The sequence below is a fragment of the Ambystoma mexicanum genome, chromosome 4q, assembly GCF_040938575.1.
Source record: "Ambystoma mexicanum isolate Mex_15411 chromosome 4q, UKY_AmexF1_1, whole genome shotgun sequence".
Lineage (NCBI taxonomy): Eukaryota > Metazoa > Chordata > Amphibia > Caudata > Ambystomatidae > Ambystoma > Ambystoma mexicanum.
The window spans coordinates 328651536-328677255 of NC_090928.1; the positions used below are offsets into that span (position 1 = coordinate 328651536).

At 43.8% G+C, this 25720-nt stretch overlaps 1 protein-coding gene across 1 annotated transcript in view; it reads left to right on the forward strand.

Annotated features, from left to right (window-relative positions):
* Positions 1 to 25720, forward strand: part of TTC27 (tetratricopeptide repeat domain 27) — a 1783878-nt gene that overhangs the window by 1457914 nt on the left and 300244 nt on the right. The window contains exon 13 of the mRNA XM_069607906.1: positions 3473 to 3700. Within this exon, the coding sequence (XP_069464007.1) occupies positions 3473 to 3700 (228 nt within the window). The remainder of the gene's footprint in view (positions 1 to 3472; positions 3701 to 25720) is intronic.

A 25720-nucleotide genomic window follows, 5' to 3' on the forward strand; every position in this document is an offset into this window, starting at 1 on the left:
ACATTAGTGCCAGTTTTGCATTGAGCTTGTCCTGTCTGTCATGGGACTTCTGATATTTTTGTCCGCAATAAATACCACCCTGGCGCAATGACGATGTCTGCTGTGTGCTGCTGAGGTACAGGATTGTAGAACGTGGTAATCCACTCCCAAGTACTGTCACAGCTGCAGTATTTTCACAGACTGGTAAGTCGCTCCTCTGATTTTATGTGGAGGGATGCACCTTCCATCTTTTCATGTCTGTTCATGCCTATCAATTGATTCCTCTAGCACTGCATAAGCAAAATCAACTCTAAATCTCACCCTGGGTCCCAGTCACTCGCTAGCTCTCCCAACCCTGTTCAGCACTCTCCGAAAGCTAAGTAAGCTGTCTCGCTAGTCTCGTAGTTGGTAAAGGACCATCCACTTAGCTTGTGGGCAATTCTTGCTTTGCCCTTAATTAATACTAATGGGTGTACTCCTAAATAAAACGTTATTTTCCTATATTTTTTAAAAATGTCTTTTACTGTATCATCGGACACTCAGAAGTGCTCAATTAGGCAGGTCAAGATTGTTATGCAATAATTCAGTGAGTAATGTTGACAATACGAATATGTTCACTCTGAGATGAGAGAGTGAGAGAAAGCAAACCCACTGAGAGCAATGGAAAGGGAGAAGTTGGAGAGGACACCCTTTGAAAGTTGGTCTTAGATTTGAGCAACTGTGTGGAGGGTCTCCCACTTATCGAGACCTAAGCAAGTTTGCCTACTGTGAGTTAAAGCAGGGAAAAGCGTGATTTCCACAGATAAACACGCAATCATAATGTGGAATGATGTGGCTTATTAAAATGAAGTGCATAGATAATTGTCTATTGTTTACAAGTGCAAAGTTTCAGTTAAATCAGAGTACATTATGGCCTTTCACAGGCAAGGGTGGAACATGAGCAAGTGGTTCTTATTTTAGTTAAACCGCTGAAGGACACTAAAACCCTATGTTAAGGCACTGTTTTTTAAAGTGAGAGATCTTGTAGTTCAGGAGAAACGATGCCTTGGAGCCAACCGAAAAAATGTGCTGGCATCCATCTTCTAAAGTTCATGTGAAAATTAATGTATGAAGAGATCTTTATTGTACGATTTTGTGTTTGGCCCAACATCTTATTTTTTGCAGAGTGGCTCACAGTAGCTGCAGAGTCATTGATCTATTTGTAGCTCATGTTCTGCATGGAGTTTCCAATTTTTGTATTTCTCTGCAGTGATGTAAATATTTCAAGTAGGCAACTTGTTACAGTACATGTTATTTGAGTCTTACACAGTTATCCATCCGCTTTAATTACACAATTATCCACCCCCTTTGATTTTTCTAAAGTGCATTCAGATATGAAAGTTGCCCTTTGTACAATTATAATTTTGAGTAGGTTTCATTCGCCTCATAAAAATAAATGTTAAAAAGGTGGAGAGGAATCTGGGCAGTGGTTTGACCTTTTGTGGGGGGAACATACATTGTCTGGTTACTACCTCCTTATTTTTACTAAGCCATATCCTGGCAGGAAAATGCCCTTCAGATGGTTGTGGCCCTTCATCTTTAACCTCTTAAGTGCTAAGGGTGAGTATGTTTGCCCTGAATTCCAATAAGGAATCAGTGTAGGCTCTGTCTACTGCCGCAGGTAAGTGGTGCCTGTAGACCAACCAGGCACTAAAGGGGTGAGGGTGAATGACACAGCTGTACATATTTGTTCTTCTTCGTTACCAGTGTTAGTTACTTTTGAAATGCCTCCGGGGAATGGGCTCTTTGGGAAGCACTCTTACTTCCAATTCTGCTGGTGTCTTCTAGAACTGAATTGTGATCTTTGTATATTATACTGGAAAGAGTTTGCATTTTTAAGTCTGATGCTGTTTTTATGTTTTGTATGACTATTTGTTAATTTAGTGGATACGTATATTTTTTAACTTGGTTTTTATTTTTTTAAGCATCTGAAGACTTAGAACTTCATGTATACTTTATATGTATAGGTCTATGGCATGCTGTTGAATACAATTAACTGGCATGATTTGCGATGAGGATGGAAGCCCTTTTGCTTCAGCAGCAGATAGAATTCTACCTAAAAATCATTAACTGTCTGGAGAACCCAGGGGTGAAAATGAACCGCTTACCGGCTGACTATGAAGTGTCGACATGTGAAATGATATCCAAAAGATGTGATGGCTGGAAGGTTTTACATTTCTTTTAAGCATTGGCCACTTAAACACTTTACAAAATTAGCTCTTCATCTATTTCACTTTATTTGTATCCACTGGTATGATAAATCAATGTCAAATGGCATATTTACTTCTTTTCTTTAAAATTCGTTTTTACCTGCCAATATAGGATAAAGCAGCCTGAAGCTACACTTGGTGGCATGCTGGCTCAGTACAAAACCATGAATAGTTAAACAGGAAAAGTAGTCTAAGATATGCAGCTCTGAATATTAGATGCTGGTCCATGCTGAAGTTTAGAAATGATTTCCAATTTAAGGGCATTTCAAATAGATATCTGCATTGTATTAATGTCCCATCTTTGTTTAATTTTATTTGTATTTGTATTTATTGATTTATAAAGCGCCATACACCAGAATTGGCAGACCAAATCAATGAAGATATTGTGGAGACAAAAGAAAGATCTTGACTGAGATGGCTCACCTACTGATTCCATTGAATAGGTAGTTTGAAGTCACTACTAATAATTTCATACCTATTCTTTTAATGTAGTGACTCATACAGAGGTGGTAAATAGCCAAACTTGTTCAAGAACCGCTGTGGGCCTTTAGTCTCTCTTTCATACAACTCTTAGATATTCTTTCATACTTGCGTTCTGGGGCAATAGCGATGGTCAGAACAATTGATTTCCCTTGCCTCTGAAGAGTGCAAACCCAACACTGAACTAATGGTTGAATTGGGGTCTCCTTTCCAAGCTCAATCGGGTATGTAATGTATGCTTTGCATAAGACATTTACAATAGAACATTCTCTGCTTTGGGGAGAAAGACATTGATTTCTCTTGCACAACCTGATCTGATAAGAGCATGGTCACAAAGAAATTAATACTTTCTTTGTCATCATATGTTGACATTCTTTTTGAAGTTGTACCTGATTGTTAAAGTTTTACCTATGCCCAGTTATCGCAGTACGTGGACATGGTTATCAGAACACAAGGCCATTTATCCTAATCCTACACTTTATCAACTTGATTACAGGTAGTCCTACAAAAACAAAAAATACTACAGTGTGGCACTTTTTTATTGTCAAAGGGAATTGGAAGGTGATAAAAGATAATGCAATTACGCAAAGCAGTTGATAATTTTTAGAAAGTAGCCTGAGAAAGGGGAGTTATGTTAATCAGGGGATGCAAAAGTGTCGGTCTGCATCCAGTACATGTTTAATTTTAGATGTTTACAAATCTTAGCATTCCTCGTGGATCACATATGAAGTATAACCTCTTGATTCCATTTTTTGAATTGTTAGGCCGAAGAAATCCTCATGCGAGAAATAGAGAAAAAGGCAACACCCAGCCTGTACTGCCTGCTCGGTGATGTGATGAGGGATCACGAGTACTATGATAAGGCCTGGGATCTATCCAAACATCGGAGCGCTCGGGCCCAGCGATCAAAGGGCCTACTCCATCTCCGGAACAAGGAATTTAGAGAGTGTGTTGAGTGCTTTGAACTATCCGTCAAGATCAACCCAATGCAGGTAAAGACATGGATCAGAAGTAATGATTTTCAAATACTCTGTGCAATCTGCGACCATGATCTTCATTAGTGGTTGCTGTCTATTGAATGACAAAGTGTTTTGAGAATAATGGATGTCTGCAAGATCTTGTTAAGTTACACTCTAATTATGCAGACGAATCCTTGATTAGAAATATTGTAGGACTCAAACTTGCAAGTCGTTCCATTAGTGCATTTTTTAAGACATGGATGCTCTGCAGAGGTTTTGCGTACAATTGTGGTTAAGACACCATGGGATGGATTTACAATCCCAGGTTGACTGCTTACGCACATTGGTACCTTTAGGTCTGCATTTGTAAGGTGAGCTATACAATGTGGGCGATACATTTCCTACAGCATCATGAATCTGGTGTCTTTTCGGACCTAGACATAATGTATAAACCGGCAGGCCATTGGTACAGGCCGGGTAACCTTTTGCATGGCCATAAGGTGGATTCTAAATTAACAGGTAATGCGTAAGTGCAGGTTAGTATGGCTAAGTGTTAGTAGTAATAGGGAATTGCTTGAATGGTGATGGGTAAGTGCCAACAGTGAGTGATCAGGGCTAGTCTACTGTGTGAAAAGTTCTACATTAGATGTTCTTTTAAAAGGGCCAGCGTTTCACATTCATTCTGAAACTCTTGGGGCTGTTTTCTATTTTGGGGGGGGGAGTGGTCCAGGAGTTTTGGACATAATACTATTTCTGATCTCTGTGTGTTAACTATGGGCATGTTCGTTTTTTAAACTGTGATCTCTTTTTGACCTTGAGACATATTTGTTTGTTAGAGTTCAGGTATTTAGCAGCATTGTTTTCAAGGATTCGAAAAGTGATGTGGGTGTGATTTTCTTTTTTTTCTTCTTTTTTTTTCTTTTCATAATGCAGCACCATTTTAGGGCTTTCATTTCCCCGGGGATCAAACATGACAGCACTCATAGGATGGATACTTTTTACTTAATGAATGTGCCCAAGCCCGGAGACAGCAAATATGAGCGGGGGGAGGGTCTTATTAACAACACATTGGCTGAGAGCCAAGAGAGAATGCCTTTCGGTGATTCGCAGTGATATTGTTTCTTGCGAGGAGGTTAATTGGCCCCTATAGGAGCGATTCAATAAAAGTCCAGCTTAAAGACCCCCCTCTTGGTTCGGGGGGTACTGGAAATGGAACAAAGGTTGCTGCCCCCAAGTAATTTGCTTATTGGGAGAACAATGCTCCCGCCTGACTTCTATGTTCCTAATGCCGGGTGGAAGCAGGGAGAGCCATTGGGATCCCAGGGGTATATTTGTGGAAGGAGCAAAAGTGGATAATTTGGAACAGTAAGCTCATAACCATGTAAGAACTGGCAGCATGCCCTTGGGTGGTGGGCAGCACAGTGGGGGGCCCTTGAATACCTGCGATTACCCGACTGAGATCCATAAGAGACTGGTCCAGCTGAGTGGGAGTCACGGTATGGCCCCCAGGAGGTGATGGATCGGACACCCCCGACAGGGATATAGTTATGCTCCTTTGGAATGCGATCAGGAGCATTGCTGGGGGTCGGATATGCAAATTACCACCAATGTGTAAGCCCAACCCAGCTCGGGCTTGGGGTGCGGGTCATATCATGGAACATCACTGGGGTTAAGAACATATGCTTGATATAACGACTGGCTTTCTTTTGTTAAGAATTCAGTGTGATTTTCTTCCAAGAAACCTGGGCTCTGATGTCGCCTAATATCCAAGGTGTTATACCACCTTTGCCATTCTGGCATGTCAGGGTGAGAAGGCCCGTCCAAGTGGAGGCCTGTTCATATGGGTGAATATCGCCTTGACTAAATCTGTTGAGCAAATAGATACTGGTTCTCAAGATCTTCTGGAATTGCGTATCAAGCTTAGCGATAATTCTGAGATGCTGCTGTTAAATATTTACAACCGGATCATCCCAGGAAAGGGTGCAGAGCTGATAGGGACAATAGCGGAAATCGCCCTGGGATGGAGATTGTCGGTGCGGGGGACGGTAAAGACCCTGGTGGTGGAGGACCTCAATCTCCAGTACGAGCCTCTGCGTAATATGGTCAATATACTGGAGTAGGAGGGGGGGTTAGTGGTTGGGGACCCTTAATGCAAGCTTCCCAACCAGGCAACAGAGACTTTCAGAAGAGGTTGCTATCGCCTTCATGTCGGCTAACCTAAGGGCTTGTAGTGGCTGATTTTTGGGGATATTCCAGCTGCCCCAACGTTCGACAACAGGTTGTTCAACAGTAATATTGATTTATATCCTGGTGAACATTGAGGCCTGCGGCTCCATAAATTCCTTTTGTATTTACAATACGGTCGAAAGCAGCCATCACCCACTGCTTCTGGAAGTGAGTGAGACTGTCTGGGCAATAGCAGCCGAGAGAGTGGCCAATGGCACGGTTAGGGCCGCTACAGGGGAGCATTTGGATCATGCCAGACATAATATTAGGTGGTGTAAGCTTGACCTCAAAGTAACTCTGCCCTTGGTCTATCAAGAGATTGTTCTGTTTTTGGCCGATCTTGCCTCAGGTAACCCCCCAACCTCCAGATGGGGTTGCTATAGTAATAATAACACGATAACCTGATAGCAAAGGTGGGGACACACTTCTCTAAATTCTAAAAGTAGTGCACAAATCCGTGAAGGTTTCAAACCCCTGGCATGATAAAAGTTGCAGGCTGGCTAAGGGCAGGCTGATTGAAGAAGCAAGACAACGAGCACCTGGCGATGGGTTAAGGTTGGGCAGAGCAGATTACAGCAGGATTATGATGGAGAAAAAGAGGGATTGGCATTAGACCATCTGGAGGGAGTTGCAGTATGCCGTAGATAAAGGAGATTCAAAGGGGTTCTGGAGCCTAATCGGGCCGGCTAAGGGAATGGGACCGAACATGTTGCAAGCTCGCATTACAGAGCGAGCTTGGGTTGAACACTATAGCAGTCTTTTGGGGAAAAGGGAAATGCATCTTGTATGACTAGCCCTGACGAGCTGTGCACCATGGGTGGAGTTGTCACAAGTTACCCCCCACCTAGGTTAACATGTGAGGAGGTGGGGTAAGCATTCACGTGCCTGAAGCTGGGTAAAGCACCTGGCCTAGATAGGGTACCCATTGACTTCTATAGGAATGGGATAGCAGTCTGGGTGCCATATCTAACCATGCTGTTTAATGTAGTTCTGAGCATAATGCAGTACCAATGTCCTGAAGAAGAGCAGAGATGGTCCCAATTTATAAAAAAAGGCCCCAGAGATGACACCTTGAATTATAGGCCCATTCCACTCATGGATACGGGGGGGGACATTTTTTGCAGGGCATTATTACATTTAGACTCGTGGTCAAGCAGCTGGTCAATAATTAATGACAGTCAGGCGGGGTTCTTGGAAGGACTGAGCACAGTCGACTAAGGTTGGTGTGCGACAAGCACGCAGTCCTAAGAAACGTTAGTGTGGATGCAGTCTTTGTGGATCTGTGCACTGCCTTTGACACTGTCCCTAGGGAGCGTCTTTGGGAGATATTGAGGAAGCAGGGCATCACGGGTCCCTTGTTGACTGCAATTCAGAACCTATACACGGGCAATACTGAAGTGGTTAGATGAGGCAGTGATGGGAGAACCTCCGATAGCATCAGAATAATCAAGGGTGTCCGCCAGGGATGTGTACTGGCTCCCAAGCTCTACAGCTTGTTTATTAATGGCGGGATAAATTAATTATTGGCAGTTCGGACGGATGCACCGACATTGGCAGGGGAAAGCATTTCGGCCCTGCTGTTTGCAGATGACGCAGTTCTGTTATCTTTGACACCCGTGAGCGTCCGCAGGCAGCTGGACATATTTACTGCATTTTGTAAAAGAAAAGGTTTGATACTGAAAGTCACAAAGACAAAAGCCATGGTTTTCAATTCTAATAGCAGGAGGGAGCAAAAGTGACCAAATCTGGGCCTGGAGGAAGGGGTGATTGAACAGGTTGCCACATACGACAATCTCGGGATACAAGTAATAGCAACCTGTGGCTGGGCGAGGCAGCTTGAGAAGGCCAGGTTGACTCTAGTTGAGGTATATTGGGGCACTTGCCTGGTTTACTGCAGAGCATGGAAATGTGGCCGTACGTGTTTCCCTCAAATCATATACTGCTCAGGCATGGCAAGCAGCGATGTATGGAGCAGAGTTGTGGAGGCTCACCAACATACACACCCTGGCAGTTGTAGAAAATAAGTAGCTGAAGAAGTTACTGGGAGTGCCCATCTGCTCCACGAGCCTGCCGGTACGTCTTGAGATGGGCACGCAGGGAATAGTCTGCCTTCCAATTGCATCCAGCTCTTTACTGGGTCGAGCTGTGGTCTAACAAAAATGTACTTAAATACAGAGAAGCACCGATAGATATATTATCCCAGCAAGGGGTACGAATTTGAAGTGGACAGTTCATGTAAAAAGGAGTCTGATGGATTTGGGTCTGGGTTGCTATTGGAGCGACCCACATGCCATTACCACACATTGTAAAGTTTGAGCTAAAGCTGCAGCCTTGGCTCTGATGCGGCGGGATAATCTGGTTAAAGCTACAACTTCCGAATCCATAGTACGGTATCTTACAATCCAGGCGGAGGAGGGGTTTAAGCCATACCAGGATCTTATCAGTCCTAAGCCTGAAAGATCCCTGTATGTGAAATTTCGATTTGGGATCCTGCCTACAGCAGAGCTGATGCTTAGATGGGATGCTGACTCTTCATCTATTTGTATCCTAGGCAGGGGTGGCATGTGTTATCTGAAGCATTTGATTCTGCTGTGTCCTGCGACATTGACCCTGAGGAGGCATTTCCTAAACCCACTCTTTCGGGGGCATGGATGTAGATGCACAGAAGGGGCAATGGCAATTTGTCTAAATGCTGTCCTATTCCGGCAGTGCATGCCACAAGCCAATATCTGAAGTGGGTTTGGTGGATACGTATGAGCAAACTTCAAGGTTACTCCTTAGGGTACCAATCAATGTCAACACTTCTGCCTGTATATTATTTCTTCATGTGTATTATGTGCATCATGTTTTATCTTTTATGTATTTTTATGATATGTGAATGTATGTGTGCTTGTATGACTTTGTCAAATAAAGCTAATGAAAAGAACTGAACTTTCAGACCTGGCTGAGTCCTAGAATAAGTCTTTCTAATTAATTTGGGATACGTTTTTTTTAAATTTGATCCTAGTTAAAGGCTATTACTTAATCTGGGTGCTCTTGTGCCCTCAATGTTTTTAGGTTTTTGTTGGTGGGTATTAACACTATGAACCATACACGGAACAATATGCCTTTATATACAATGCTCTTTGGAAACTGGAACGCTTTGTGGATGGGGAGATGCTCCTGACAGGGAAATACTTATAGATAGGAGTGGCCAAGCTACCATCCGGGGACGTGGCCCGTCCATTTCTGTGCGGGAGAAGCTTTCAGGAATGGCGCTGAAAGACCTTTGGCAACCCAAAAAAGAGAAGGAGGCGGGTTATTCATGTTTCTCTCACATCATCACTCATTCTCACCTGGGAGCTCCAGGGTTACTGGGATCATTGATGGAGATAGAGGTAGACCCGATCTCCTTGTCCGACCATGCTCCTATTGGAGTTCACTTAAGGGTAATGAAACAGTGTAGCTCGGTGTGGTCATGGAAGATGCTGAGGGAACTTCTATATGACATAGTAGCACGAGTAACACTCAAAGATAAAATCAAAATGTACTTTGAAATAAATGACACACTAGGGGTTTCCCTGCACAATGTGTGGGAAGCATTCAAGGTAGTGCTCAGGGGGGAAATAATATCTCTCAATGCTCAAAGGTTAAAGAGAAGGAAAGGATAGAAAAGGACATTGAGGCTAAACTGAGAGAAGCCCAAAGGGAATTAGCAGTAAAGATGTACAAGGAGGATTATAACAGGTTAAAAGAGATAAATGGACAATTAGAACTTTTAAGGACAGGCAGGGCAGAGAAGGCATTACTCAATCTCAAACAGCGATATTATATCAAGGCAAACAAGGCAGATTAATTTTTTTCGTGACTTTTGAAACAACAAAGTAGTAAGCGCAACATAGATGGGATTAAGCAAGTAGATGGTACAGTGTCTACAGCTTGAAGATATTGTGAACTCATTTTCGACCTATTACAAACCGCTCTACTCCTCAGATCGACCGAATCATCAATTGATGCAGGGCTACCTAGATAAGGCACAGATCCCTAAGGTGACCCGGGAAGACAGGGTTTCTTTAGAAACTGAAATAACTGAGGAGGAGGTAGGTAAGATAATACGGCTTCTCTCTAACAATAAAGTGCCAGGCCCAGACGGATACCTAGCAGATTTTTAAGAATTGCGATGCAAAGACCTTACGCCCTTCCTAACAAGATTATATAATTAATTTTGGTACGAGGAGAGAATAACTCGCTTGGTGGTGGCGAAAGTGGTTCTCTTTGGGAAACCAAATAAAGATCTAACAAGCTGTAGCTCATATCGACCCATCGCTTTGCTAAACATTGATAACATTGATGCCAAAATATACACAGGGGTTTTGGCAGACAGATTAAAAGGTGTATTACCAGGTGTTAAAGGACTAGTCCAATCGGGCTTTATTACCGGAAGACAGACTTGGGATAGTACGCGAAAGGTCATACATCTTATATAGAAGTTAGAAATAAAACGGATCCCTGCGACGCTGATATCTCTCAATGCCGAAAAGGCCTTCAATAAGGTAGAATGGCCTCATCTTTTCCAGACAATGAAACATATGGGGTTTGGACCACACTGTATTTGGATGGTAGAAGCGAACTATAAAAATCCTTCGATAAGGTCATCAATTAACGCTCACCTGTCCGATACAACACAGATGGAGAGTGGGACAAGGTAGGGATGTCCTCTAACTCCCTGTTTATATGCAATCTATTTAGAACTACTGTTGGCTTCAATCAGATAAGGCCAAAATATAAAAGGAGTCCCGTTCAGTGGGGAAATACATTAGACAGCAGCATACGCCGATGATATGATAACACTGGTGGAACCTGAAACTTCGATCCCAGCCCTGGTGGCAATAATTGGGGAACAAGAAAAAATATCGGGGCTCAAAATAAATATGGCTAAGTGGGAAATGCTTGAAATGGGTTTAACAAAGCAACGACCCTCCGTCTTGCATAGCTCCTCCCCCTTTCGATCTGCTGGGGGCAGCATTGCGTACCTAGGGGTAAAACTACCCAGAAAAATGTTGACTTTATATAATGCTAATTACCCGGATCTAATAAAGAAAGTTCAAGAAGATTTTTCAAGATGGACTACCCTTCGGATCTCGTAGTTGGGTTGAATAACAACTGTAAAAATGTGACTCTTCCCAGATTCCTATTTAAGTTCCAAACTCTCCCGATTCCTGTTCCACAGAAATTCTTTAAAATAATTAACACAATTATAACCAAATTCATATGGCAAATTAAACGCCCCATGGTAGCGCTAGATTTACTGATGACACAAAGGCAAAGGGGTGGATGGGACTCCATCATTTAAATAAATCTTATGAAGTTGACCAGCTGAGAGTAGTGCAGGAAGGGTTTTCAGAAAGAAAGGAAAAGGTCTGGGCTCGGATGGATAGAGCAGTAGCGGGATGACCATTGGCTGTGTTATTATGGCTACCAAGGAAGGATAGGCCCCAGAGCGCCATACAAAGGGTGGTGCTCCGAACGATATGTGACATTTTGGATAGGTGCTTAAAGAGGAGCTTCCAGTCATCTAGCCCCTGCCCATTTGCCCCCATGTTCGGGTATCCCAGCTTCTTCCTGGGTATGGAAAAGGGCAAATTCAGTCAATGGCGGAAACAAAGGTGCTTGAAGATTGGAGATATGGTGTGGAACGGAGAGGTAGCAGGGTTTGATGTATGCAAGATTCATATAGGATTAAAGGAAACGGATCGATATGAATGCATACAGCTGAGGCGTTGGTTGATGCAACCACAGATACGCTGCACTACGACCAGACAACTGACGAAATTCGAAACATATATAACCAGACACTCGGGTGACAAGCAACTAACCTCAAATTTCTATCAGATCCTTCAGGAATGCTTGGATCATACAATGTGGCCATATCAAGCAGCCTGGGAGGGAGCTATAGAAGAAGATACCCCACAGGAGTACTGGGAAGAATTGTAGAGTAATATCCTAAAGTTGACCAGATCCATACAATTGCGGGAGGCATGGTATAAGATGACGTTACAATGGCAATACACACCAAGTAAACTACACAAAATGTATAATAGTCTCACAGGAATTCTGGAGGGGTACTGTGGGGATAGGGGACTGGAGGTATGTGTGGTGGGAGTGCCTCAAGGTAAAGAGCTTCTGGGAAGACATTAAAGGTCATATAACCAGCATGATACAAGAACTGCCTGTTCTTTCCCTGGGCAAAAACGTATGTGGACTTTTAGGTCAGGAGAGTCATTTAATCCCAAATCCTCAAAAGAGAAACTTGATGATGACCTTGATATCAGCCTGGCTGGTGATAGCAAAAGACTAGAAACAAAAAGACCCACCCACTGTCGTGTTGGTTACATAATCTCTGGGACATTGTGGCCATGGAGTGGATCACATATCAGATACAATGCGACAGAGAATGACTGCAGAGAGGTGATGGACTACCTGAAAAGTGATTATATGCAACAATGGTGTCCACAGAATATTAGGATACTGGATATACAGTGAGTCTTTATGGCAACCAAATCAGACATCACATAAGCACAGGAAAATAATACTTTAACAGGACTTCATAAGGTAGGACACAGCAAGACCCTGGGGGAAGTGGAGGGGTGGCGGTTGTGGGACAGGGTGGTGAGGGAGAAGTTTGACGGTTGTTAAAGTGTAAAATGGCAATACAGAAATATTTTTTACAAAAAATAGTTTAGGTCTATATTGTTTGGTGGATTTCCAGAACCCAGAAATGGGCAACTGGTCTCGCTCCTAGGGGACAAAAGAATAAGCAACAGAAGCCAACCCCAAAACTTTTATTTCACTTCCATCAACAAAGATTAGGGTTCAGACTTCAATTTAAACAGGTTTATCCCTTATCACCTACAAAACTGTATGTGTCACATAGTAAGTATTCACAAGTAGGCACAATTACCTAAACTGTTGAGAAATGAGCACAAAATCGGCATATTACTATGCATTCACTTACTTGCTATCTGGGGACATCTCTCACAAGCTGGGGCGAAGAGCACAGGGTAGAGGCTATCTCTCACGGTATGTACGTAGATTAGGGGATATTCCGGAGGCAATGCTAGCATACAACAGAAAAAGGGTACATACCAGGCTGTTAGTTGAAACAGGTATTCACAGGAACTGCAGGAGCAGAAGCAGGCTGTAAACAAAAAGACAGAGAAAAAGCAAAGACAAGCATGTACACTGGGCAACACGGATTGATCAGAAATAATGGTGTACTGGAATATAAGGGGTCTCCAGGGATTAAGGAAAGCCCTGGGGATAGGTACCAGCAGATTACTCTTAACAGTCATACAGCAGCGTCATGACTTAGGCGTACAGAGGAAACTGTTGTACTCAGTGCAAGGGTAAAACTGAAGACCATATACTGAGGCAGGTACGACTTCAACGGACTTGGTGAAGGCAACAGAAGTCTTTCCCTTATCTTATCTGAACGGAGACCAACCCAGGGTCACACTGTAAAACGGATTCAAGTAGAAGCACCACAGTGGACCAAGATGTAATGCAAGTAGAAAGCAGTGTTGAAAGAAATAACCAGGTACAGGACAGGATAGGATACAGACACTAGAACTAAGGACTGAAGTCGGTAAATATCGCAGGCGAGGAACAAACAGGGAAACTTCAACAGACTGAGTTTGAACAAGGAAGAGAGGAAAGCAAGACAAAGATATCAGAAGCTAGAACAGGCAGGTTGCAAGGCAAGGAGCCCAGAGAAGCATGGCAGAAGGCAGAGGAGTGTGGCAGGACTGCCAGGCAGGGAAGCCCAGAGGAGCAGGGCAGAAGGCAGCAGAGTGTGGAAGGACTGCTGGGCGGGAAGCCAAGAGGAGCAGAGCAGAAGGCAACAGAGTGCGGCATAGACATCAGGTGGGCGCCCAGAGGAGCAGGGCAAAAGACAGAAGAGTGCGGCAGACCCGCCAGAGGAGCAGGGCGGAAGGCAGCGGAGTGCGGCAGAGCCGTCAGGCGGGAGCCCAGAGAAGCAGGGCAGAAGGCAGCAGCAGACTGGAGAGGGAGCTGCAAGCATCAACAGCAACAGGATTCAAATGCCAAAAGAGAATTTCCAGGAAAGGTCAAAAACTGGTAACAGGATCACAAGAAAAAGAATTCCCAGTGGAAGCAGTTGACTGACAACTGCTTTTGTTCAAAGTGAGCTTATAAAGACCCTCCCAGCCAGCAGGGTGAAGCTGATTGCAGACTCTGGCAGCTGTGTTCAATTAAGCCCAGCCCTGGCTTCAGTAGCCCACAGCAGTAGTTTCTAATTAAGGGCTCTCCAGCTCTCTGCAGCCTGACCATCTTGGAACAGGTGAAAGCAATGAGGTCCTCTGCAGCTCTTAGTAGCTTGCTACCAACAAATGTATTTAGTATGCCTCCTCCAGCCCTCTGCCTTTTGGACCGCTTATATGTCCCAGAAGGCATCTGCTGGTTTAACCCAAAAGCCAGAATGGAACATGCAATTAGATTGGTCCAAAACTGCAGCCGTAAAACAAGTAAATAAATGCAGAGGCAGTTTGCAGGTTTTAACTTTGCATTTGAGTCTCTGAATGTGTGCATGTAGCGGTGCTGGGTGGCAGATGAGAAGGATTGTGACAACAGCATGCACAGAAGAGTTGGTAAACATGAGTCCCCTGACATAGGTGTAAACAATGGCTATTGGATGTTATAGAAGGGTATTACCCAAATTGTTTGAACACAATTGTTTGAATGACCTAATTGACCGAAAGTCAAGGGTCCGAATTGACCTTTGCACAATTGACCGCATATATGTAACAATTGACCTTCACAATTCGGTCAATTGTGCAAAGGTCAATTGTAATTCGAACAAGTGTAGTTCAAACAATTTGTATACAACCTATAGAAGAGAACACGAAGGGAAGATAGTAAACATCCATATCTTCACAATTGTCATACCACGCTTACAACTCTTAGTTAGAAGCCACATAAGATGTGTAAGATAGTGTAACATCACACGCACCACACCATCACCATAGTGAAATTAAGCCTAGTACACATACTGCCAAAGGTGTGAGAGCCACTCCTATTGAGAATGAACAAGGTCAAATGGCCTGTTCCATTGGACGCTCCAGGCCCTGGCGGATCTACAGTCCTGTTTTAGCTCTTGCGCTATATCTGAGGAGGAGTAACAATATGCTTAGCAGTCTAATCACTCCACCAACTAGGATAGTCCAGCACCAAAATGTCAGGCAAGTCTCAGCTAAACAAGAGTGCCAAGAACTACCCAAGATATGTTTCTGCCTTGTTGGGCAGAGTTATGAGGAGTGGTATTTAGGCATTAAATCGGTGGTCCTCAAATAAATTTTTATAGCCACTGGATGATTCCAGAAATAGCATGAAGCTATCCTGAAGTTGTGACCAAAGGCCAAGGCATCACGATTATACTACCTGGAGGCAGAGCTAGAGTATAAGGGGTAATGCTAGGTGTGGATGTAGGTTTGGAGTCAATGCAGGGTCAGATGCTGTTTGTTTGTGGGGAACAAATAGCCCCTATTGAAAAGTAAACGAGGGAGGGATTAGAACAGTGACGCTCAATGATATGTGAACATGTCGCTTTAAAGAACAATTCGGGTGTATTGCCCAGATCTCTCGCACATCTAAACACAAGGCCTTTTGAGAGGATGTTTTATCATTTCAGTAGTAAGTGGCTCCTTATGATTCATCACGGGTGGAGGCACGCTCCCCTTCATTGTGCTCTCTCAGTTCCTCAAGAGTGTTCCAAGGTGAGGTGGACGGGATGGGTACAGAGCATGTGCTGGTATGTTATGGCTTTCCTAATGTGATCATGCCAACAGAGGGGGAGCCTATACATTTCAAGAATGTAATTCTGCCATGCAGGGGCTCTATTTGGACTTTTGAAGTAAGAAGCATACGGAGAAGCAACCACACAGAATTTCAATAAATATATATTTTTGAAAATGTATGCTGTCTCTATCCTACATCACTTTCCTATGATATGCAAGTAAGAAGGTGGTGACTTTCTCAAACAATAGCTTGTGTTACTTCTTCACGCCCTTTCACTTTGTACCGTAAGGAAACCCATGAATGTGCCTTCGTTTTCAACAATTGCTCACAGGTAGCATAGCAGCCATTAGATACTTTGTTAGCACTTGCTTTTGATTACATTATTTTGTATTATTTTGTATTGTTTAAAAAAAAAATAAAGGTCATATGACTTTCACCTGATAAATTACATTTAACCAATACAGAACAGAATGTAGATGGTTTTGTACACCTTTATGACTGCTCTACGTTTTCTCACCATTCTTCTTTCCTGAAGTTGCCAACTATTTAGTTTAGTGCATTCATCTATACGACGCGCACCGGACCCTGGGGTATCACGGCGCAAGCAGTACAGAAAATGTGAAACTTAGTTAACAGGTTGCATGGTTATACACAGATACACAGAGAGGATAATAATTACATTGTAGTGCATAGAATAGGCATAGCGAGGAACACAAGTGTGGTATACGAATGAACGGAAATAGCCGATATACAACAGTAAACAACGGTGTGTACGTAGTCGTTTAGTTATCGTTCACTTCGAGCTAGTTAATGTAACTGAGTCTAAACTTGGGATAGGATTGATCCGCCCTGATATGGTGTGGTAGAGAGTTCCATAGTTGGGCAGCCTTGACCTGAAAGCTGTTACCACCGATTTTGGTTAGTCTAAATCTTGGAATAACAATGCAGTTAGAGTTGGTGAGTTTTATAGGTCTTGTGGAGGTTCTTCTTTGGACTCTGTTTACCAGGCAACTGGGGGCACCATTGTTCAGTGCCTTATGTATCAAGGAGGCAGTTTTTAAGTGGATTTTGTTGCGGGTAGAGAGCCAATTGTTTTGGCGCCTGATTGCTGAGATATGAACCCTTTTAGACACTTTTGCCGCTCTAAGGGCGTTGTTTTGAAGGATCTGGATTTTTTGGGTGATGGATTTGTTGGCGCCAATGTATAGTGCTTTGCAATAGTCTAGTCTAGATAAGATCAGGGCTCTAGCTAAGACAATGCAGTTATACTCTGATAGAAAGGGTTTTCCCGTTCTAATCAGCTTACATGTGTAGGCTGTAGCTGAGGCCAAGGCGTTGACTTGTTTAGTTAAGGATAAGGTGGAGTCAAGGTAGAACCCAAGTATTTTCACCTCTTTGGCTACCTTTAATAAGGTTACCATCGATGATGAATGAGGAGTAATCCTGTACACATTTTTTTATATTGGCATGTGTGCCCAGTATGATTAGTTCCGTTTTTTCATCATTCAGGCATAGACCATGAATGGCCATCCATGCCTGGATGATGAGATACACCCTATTCACCAAGGCCAAATCCTCCTTGTAATCCCCAGAAAGTGGGAGGAGAACATGAGTATCATCTGCATAGTTTAGTGTAGGTGATACCAAGAAGATCCAGATCATCAAAGAGGGGCTTGGTAAATATGTTGTACAGGGTGGGGGAGACGTATGATCCCTGGGGAACACCGCACGTGATGGGGATAGGGTCTGCTGCCGCTGACGGCGCAAAAACCCTCATGGTTCTGTCGCTCAGGAAGGACTCAATCCATATTATTGCCTCTTTTGAAAAGTTGGCAGCCGTGTCTAGATGTCTGCATAGGACCTTGTGATCTACCAGGTCGAATACAGCTGAGAGGTCTAGTAGTAGGAGGAGGGCTGTTTTCCCTTTGTCTCTCAGCTCATCTACCTGTGCTTTCAGGTCAATAAGGGCCGTCTCTGTTCCGTGTTGGGGTCGGAAACCTGACTGACAAGCTCCCAGGAGTTTGTGCTCTTCCAGAAATTTTTGGATCTGGAGATAAGCCACTTTGTCAAGGATTTTGAGCAGAAAGGGTACAGTGGTGATGGGGCAGTAGTTAGTTGGAATTACCGGGTTTAATGTTTGTTTTTTTAGTAATGTTAGAACCCATGATTGTTTAAGATTAGCTGGGACGGTACCAGAGGAAAATGAGGCATTAATCAGTTTAGTGATGAAAGGGGCCAGGTCTCTTGCCGCATCTTTTATAAACTGAGCTGGACAAAGGTATCCCTGGCAGTTGGACGGCTTAAGTGATAGTATTACTTTGTCAACCTCATGGATAGAAATTTTGGTGAAATAGAAGCGGGGGGTTAGGTTAGCTGAACTATCTTTGGAGAGGACATTAGGAACGGTATGGTTGGGTGAGTGGTTAATGGATTGTCTTTTTTTGTGAAATTATATTTTGCAGGTTGTTACTTTGTTCGATAGGGCCTGTTGTATATCAGAGCACCACATTTTGTCCTTGGAGCAGATTTCATGTGTGGTGATAGGGGATTCAAGTTCTTTGAGGATGGAGAATAGTTCTTTGGTACTAGAGTTGGCGCTTGAAATGCGTTTGTTATAGGAATTGCGTTTGGCGAGGAAGATCTCGACAGAGTCCAGGGTTCTTCCTTTAGTATGAATAGGCTCATTAACATTTTGAGAGAGTTCTAGTTCAGATAGTGAGTTTGCTATGGTTGTAGCCTGTTTATCAAGAGGGTGATTAAAACCTAGGTTAAAGTCACCTAGGACTAGTCGTTGAGACGTGGTTTTAAGATTGTCAGGGATAGTGTCTGGGAGTTAGTTAAAGGGAGTTTGGCTGTGAGGGTTTCACATGAGGGTGTTTTATGGGATTGGCCAGGTCTCATAGCGAGGCTAGATTTAGCGATGATGATTCCTCCGCCTCGTGCATTTGCTCAGTCTTGTCTGATTATAGTAAAGCCATCTGGGACAGCTAGGGCAAGTAGGAGTCCTGCTGCTTCATGCAGCCAAGATTCTGTAATGGCTAAGAAGTCAAGGTTATTGGTTATTATTAGGTCAGCAATGTCCGTCGCATGTGCTATTAGTGACCTTGCGTTTATTAGTGCTGCTTTAATTGGAGCAGCAGGTTTGGTAGTGGTGGAAGGAGGTGGCCGTTGGTGGGAACTTTTGGAATTATTAGAGATGTTCAGTTTGGTATCGATATGGTCTGGATCATTGTTATTCGTAGTTATATTGTTGGGCATTTTGTGGGTGGTGTGGTAGGTACTTCTAATGTTAGCTGGTGGTAGTGATCTAGCGAGTGGGTCGTGTAGTCTGCTGAGGCGCGAGCGGAGTCTAACGTTTCTAGCCTCTAAAATGCAGGGAGAGCTAAAGTATTGGCTAACTCCGAGGTTCCCTAGGTTTGTTGTTAGCGGGGCTCTGTGCTAATTGGGCAGGGCATGGTTGCTGCGATTTGTATTGTGGCTAGCAGGAGAGAGAATGATAGGATGTTGGTAGGGTTCGTCATACGTGTGGGCATTATGAGCAAGGGCCCACTGAATTTATTATATCGAACTAGGCCTCCCTTGGCAATCGTCAACACTACAGAGTTAGAATTATATAGTACTGTAGCACAGGTTATCTAGTCATGTCTGGCGTGGGGCACAATCAATGGCTAGGTTACGGATTTTTAAATGTAAATGTAATTTGCATGGGCGTTTCAATAATCATATTCAAGAACAGAAGTCACACATTAGATGAGCACTGCCACAGTACCAGACAAAGAGGTTTGCATGTCAGACTACAGTAATCAGTTTTAGGACAGCATAAGGATTGTCGGACATCTAGTTGTTAGACAAAATATTTCCATCAGTCTAGGCCCTTTAAAAATTCATGTATATAGCCCCTGAGCCAAACCCAGTAGGGCGATTTGCGGCTACGCAATTAATATCTACGCTTAAAGCTTTACCATTAGCAAGCAGGGAAGTAATATTTGCTTGCAGGAGCTGTGTAAAAGGTAACCTTGGTAGCTCAGGAGAGCAGCCTGTGACTAGACGTTGAGAATAGCTATACCAAGTCAATACCCTAATCCAGGATGTGAGACATGCTTGCTGATAGGAGTGTATAACAGATATCATTGATAGTGCTGGAGGGTGACCAACGGCTAAAGGGTAAGAATATCTATGCCAAATCCGGCGCATAAGCAAGGGGGATAGAAATACTTGCTGGTAGAACATAGTCTGTAGGCGAGCTGGACTATATCCCCAGGAGGCGAGCAATGCGCTATAAGCCTGGGACTGTGCAATGTGACAAAGCTACCCAGCCTGACTGTGTTGGTGGATGGTGGGGTAACTCAGGGGAGGGCAAGGGGGGGGCATGTGCCACAAGCAACATAAAACTGAGCCCAGGGTCATCATGAGAAGGATCCCGAAGCTGACTCCACCATGCCATTTCTAGAAGACAGGGGGACTTCATTACAGGATAACTGTAACTACTCCTGCAACTTCAAGAAAATCGAAGAGCACTGTTTTTGCAGAATTAATGGTGCTGGTATGCTTGGCGCCTCTTGTGCAATGCTGTAACGGCTCCAGCATCTATCTAAACAAAGAGGCGGACCTGAGATAGGCTAAGGAATCCCTAAGGCAGTGAGCCTGCAACCTAAAGCAGGAGTTAGGAATACCAATATGGCGGTTGTAGTTCCTGAACCTGCTATCCAGCAGACAATGGAGGCCCAGAAAACTTCCAACACCTAAGATTTCTATTTCAATGCAGCAGCCCTGAGTTATTACAGAAGAAGGCTGGGACACCCGTCAGGGTTTCTTAGGCAGGATGAGGACCACACAGTGGGGGTGGACAAGCAAATCCAAAGTATCACACCAGGGCTTAAGCCACATCCAGAGACTGAGCATAGCAGCTAATCTCCATCCGATCTACCATAGTGGGTACCCATTTCACCAGAGAGGCTCGAAGGAGGTGCCAAATCCCTATACAACTTTAAGCGCTCTTTCAAACAGAGGTAAAGGAAGAATGAAGAGCTCATTCAGTGTTGGCTGGATAGAGGAAAATAACTAGCTGGAGAAGGAACAGGAGGTACGAAACTAGACCAATGGCCTGCAGCCAGGGGAGAGCATGAGGCTGATGGAGAGACCCGGACAGCTGGGGTAAGTAGAAAACAAGGATGCCCAGAGGACCTACAAGGCTGATTAAAGGCAGACCCACATGGTGAGGAGTCATGAAAATCAGTGGACTGGGAGGGAGAGGACCCTGGAGTTTGGAAGAATGAAGGTGCTGATAATGGCAGAAATGGGGGAGAAGTGGAGAACCTTGGTGGTTGAGAGGGAAGTACCCAAATGGTTGAAAACATTTGGTGTCTTGGAAATGTATTGAAATATATTAATGATTGTAAAAGGGGGGCACAAAGGGGTGAAGAAGGTGGCGAGGACAAGAGACAGTTGATGCTGATATAGTGATGAGAGATGGATAAAGAAATAACCGGGCATAGGGGGAGTTAAGTAGAACGTAGATGAAGTGTTGTACAGAGTGTAGAAGCTCTGGAGCCTGAAAGAGGAGCTGTCAGAAAGAAGTTGTCGAAAAACCTGAGTAACCTTGAGGAAGGTTTGGAAGGAAGTGCAGGGTGGAAAGAAAGACTAGTAAATTACTAAGGGAGGAGGTAGTACCAAGAGGTGTAGAGGGGAATTTCGGTGAAGAGATCATGAAGACAAAATGGCTACCTCTTGAGATGTAGCTAAAGGAGGAAAATGCTTTATGGTAGCAATGCTTTAGGTGATGCTCTGGGGAGCAGATCAGGTTGGGAGCAAGTGGCTGGAAGAACCAAGCCCTGACAGAAATTAAAAGGGGAACGACACTAGCAGATTCCAAAATACCCCCGACTCCAGTATGGAGCCAACACCTGCGACTGAGAACCAAGGGGAAAAGGCTTGACAGACTATGGCAAGAGAACCTTTAATCCCAGACTGAAACCCCCAGGAGAAATGTGTGGGAACCTTAAAATCTGAGACTGTGAGAAACAAACTCCAGACTTGCTGACCACTGGCAGAAAAATTGTTGGAGCATCTTCCTTTAACGAGAGACCCATTCTTTGGATACTTTATAACCAAACACTACTCCACTGAGAAGAGCCATGCTGACAGCCTTGAGCTTAATTCAGACACTGTTTATTTTGGCCAATCCTGTACACATTTATTAATACAATCCCCTTTGTTAACCCAATTCCCTGTTCTGTCCTGTTTTGTTGATCAATGTCTACTTTGTGACAGCACCAAGCAAAGAAGTGTGCTGGGTGCTGCATCCTTAAGACATATTAGCTATGGGACTACTGAAACGACTGGTGGCCCCTAAAATAGACTCTTCCACCTTTTGGTATAATCCCATCCTGATGCCCTTACTGATAATTTTAAGTTCTTTAGGAGACTGTTCCCAAGCCAGGGAATAAAGAGGGGGAACCCGCTTTAGTGTTAAGATCCTTCAACGTGTTATTGACTCTGACCATTTTAATATTGTTATCCCTCGTGAGTTTCATTTAGAACCATAGGCCCTACAGAAGTTCCAACCAGACAACCTCTTGCTGCTAAATAACAATGCTGAGCTGCATTATTGGCTTCTGTGAGTTTAAAAAATGTTTAATACTGTTTCACAAGGTAGAAACATCACTAAACCTATTCTCTCTACATCACACTTCCAAGTCAGAGATTTCATAGGTCATAAAGTGACTAATTGCCACTAATAATACTCATATATTGCCATCTACAAGGTGAAAACCCCTAAAATTTAAAAAACAAGAAGTTCTAGAAAACTTCTGCTTTAAATTGAGTTCTGCCAAACAGTCTACCTTTCGCAATATGCTATGTGCCTAAATAGTGGTGTCTATGGTTTCTGCCCAGCTAGTTCTACTGATGCATAGTGTGCATAACATTTTCATTGACATCCATTTAGTTGATACAAGTGTACATATTATTGTGTGTGCAGCCTAATGACACACCAACAGTTGTTAAGGGAGATGGCCATCTTTCTGCATTCAAATTACATGCAGCAGGAAAGATATATGCATGGACTACTTAGAACTTCCATTAACTTGCTTTTTAAAGCCCATTGGCTTTGGGAACTTAAGTTATATAAGAGTGCTAACTGTGGGAATGCGTGGTGCAGTTATAGCACAGTCTGCACCAGAATTAAATCAAGAAATAGTCCTGTTTTTAGAGTTGTGTATCGTTTGTTGCCCTTACCACTATTAATATGGAATATGGTGCCCTTATGAGCTGTTAAAATACTTGGCGGCCATCTTAGCACAAGGTGAAAGTCCTACCTTGCTACTGGCTCCACGTTGGACCATTTGGAGTTCCTGACTGAACTCAGAGTATTGTTTGCTTGTGCCGACATTCACCAGCTGGTTGGGATGGAGTATGTGGTGTATTTTTCAATGGTGTCAAGGTCTCTGCAAACCCCTGTGGAGAACCCCGCTTGTAAGAGAGACCCCATGACTACTCTCCGCTGCTGGTTTGCTCTTATGTAAGCCTGTCCGCCTTTGTTATCTCCTATGGCGTATAGTATCCTGCAGTGTTGGAGTCATGTCACTCCTATAATTACTGTGAGCAAACTTTCTTCCAGATCTCTCGAATTCATAGGGCTCAGGATTTCTTGAACTCCTGGGTGCCTCTTAACACATGGGTTGTGCAAGCCAAAGGACTTGCTATGTGTATATATTGTTCTGCCCCTCTATAAACGCTATTAGGGTGAGGGTGTTTATTGAATAGCAAGATTATAGCTCTGCACTCTGAGGCTCCCATCTGAAAGGCCACATAACCTTGGTCTTCACGTTCTGAAATGATGGCTCTGCAGCTCCCACCTTGTACTGCCTCCAGGTAGCACCCCCCCCCACTACAGTGATTGGACTTGGTATGCTGGCTTTCCTGGGCTGCTGAGACCCTTTCTAGTCCTGGAACGGATTCGGAGACGTGAAGGTCACATACTCTTCCTATTCTAAGTAAACTGCCCCTTAATTCTTCACTAGATGGATTTAGATCTAACTTCTTTACCTGATTCCCAGATGTGTGTAACATAGTTCAAAACACCCTTTTGGGCATTTCTTTCTTATCCGCATTGGTCCTGGTCCCTTCTCTTTTGGTGTCTTGTATGCAATAGTCGCTGTCTTTTAATGAAGAAGGGTCCCTGTCCCTGCAAGCCTTCCTCTTCGGTTACAGTTTTCAAGGTGGTCATTTCTCTGGGTAGCTGCAGATTCTAGGCATTGTAGTAAGCGGGGTTCACCCAATTGAATCCCTAGACGCATCATGGTCAGAGATTCGAGCACACGAGGTTGCCCAGGGGTAATGTGAATCTGAGTGTTTTAACAGGGGGGTTCGGATGGATTTGGGGAATGTGTGTCCAGTACAGTAATCCAATACGTGGACGATTTGCTGGTCTGTAGCAGTTCAGAAGAGCAGTGTTGAGGCGATTCAATAACACTCCTCACCCTGCTTGCAGAGAAGGGGCACAAAGTGGACAAAGACCAATTGCAGTACTACCAGACAGAGGTAGTATATTTGGGGCAAGTGATAACGCCTGCAGTAGAAAGTTAATGCTGGAGAGAGCCACCGCAGTTCCGAATACACCTCAGCCAGTCACAGTGAACCAAATGTAGCAGTTTCTGGGGCTCTAACTATTGTGGATCATAGATCTTTGACTACTCTAGTTAGGTGAGGCCCTTACTGCAGGGACTTGAAGCACAGAGGCTGGAGGATCCGATGGAATATTCTGAAGAAATGGTGACTTGCTTTTGGGAACTCAAAACAGCGATCAGCAATGCTCCGATCTTGGCGACCCCGAATTACAAGAAACCATTTAATTTGTTTTCTCATTTGAAAGGGCAGGTGATGAGACCCAGCAAACATCACTAGGCCACAAACCTTTAGCATATTAGAGCGGACTCCTAGACCCAGTGATGCAGGGACAGTGCCATTGTGATCAGGCTTTAGCTGCAGCAGCTTTTGCAATTCAAAAATCTTCAACCATTTCCATGGGTTGCCTGGTGACATTGTACATGGAGCATGCAGTCTTTGTGGTGATTTTAGAAAAGTCAAAGTCGACTTTGATGATCGGAAGAGTTTCAGGACATAAGGTTATTTTATCAAATGCATAGATACATCCCGTACGGTGTCACCTAGTCAATCCTGTGACATTTATGGACAAGCCAGTGAAACCTGTGTCATTGTTCATGATTTTACCACTTATGAGGGAGAAGAGGAAGAAAGGACAAATGTTAAAAAGGCCGCCTTGGTGGGAGGTGAGGTACTTGTTGATGGGTCCTCAATCAACCAAGACACTGGTAAGAGGCATACAGGTGCGGCCGTTGTGGGTCTTGTAGAAGGGGAATACTGGGTCAGACTAAAGAAATGGGTTCCTTTGCAATTACTCTGTGCAAGCGGCAGAACTAGTGTCACTTATAAAGGCCCTAGAAATTAGTAAGGGGAAGGCAGTCAACATTTATTTTGACTCCGCGTATGTGACCTCCACTGTGCATTCAGTATTATCAAGGTGGCAGAGAAGACGGTTTAGGAGATCTGACGGGACCCCTGCCCAGCATGCTGTGCTGCTATCCCGACTAATTGAAGTGTTAACCCTGTCCACAAACACTGATTATATTTGATATCTGACATTTGTATTAATTACACTAATGAAATATGAAAGACATTCATGACTGTTTGGCTCTGTTGATGAGCCTGTGATAGAGTGCAGGGGACGGGAGTTCTCTCATTTTTTTGGAACTTTTTCTGTCTTTGTTATTTTTGGTCCATGTGCCAGGACCAACATTCTCCCCTGCACTTTTCTAATTACAGATTTTGACATTTAAGTTTATCATCTGTTACATTTTCTTCACTGTGGACATGCACTGTGTTGGTTGAGTATTTTATTTGAGAAATCGGCCAGGAAAAGAGCACCACCTCAGCCCTCATGAGATTGTGATGGGGTGTAGGCTACACACACCACTCACCTGCACACACTGCATCAGGTGCACAGATGACAGCAGA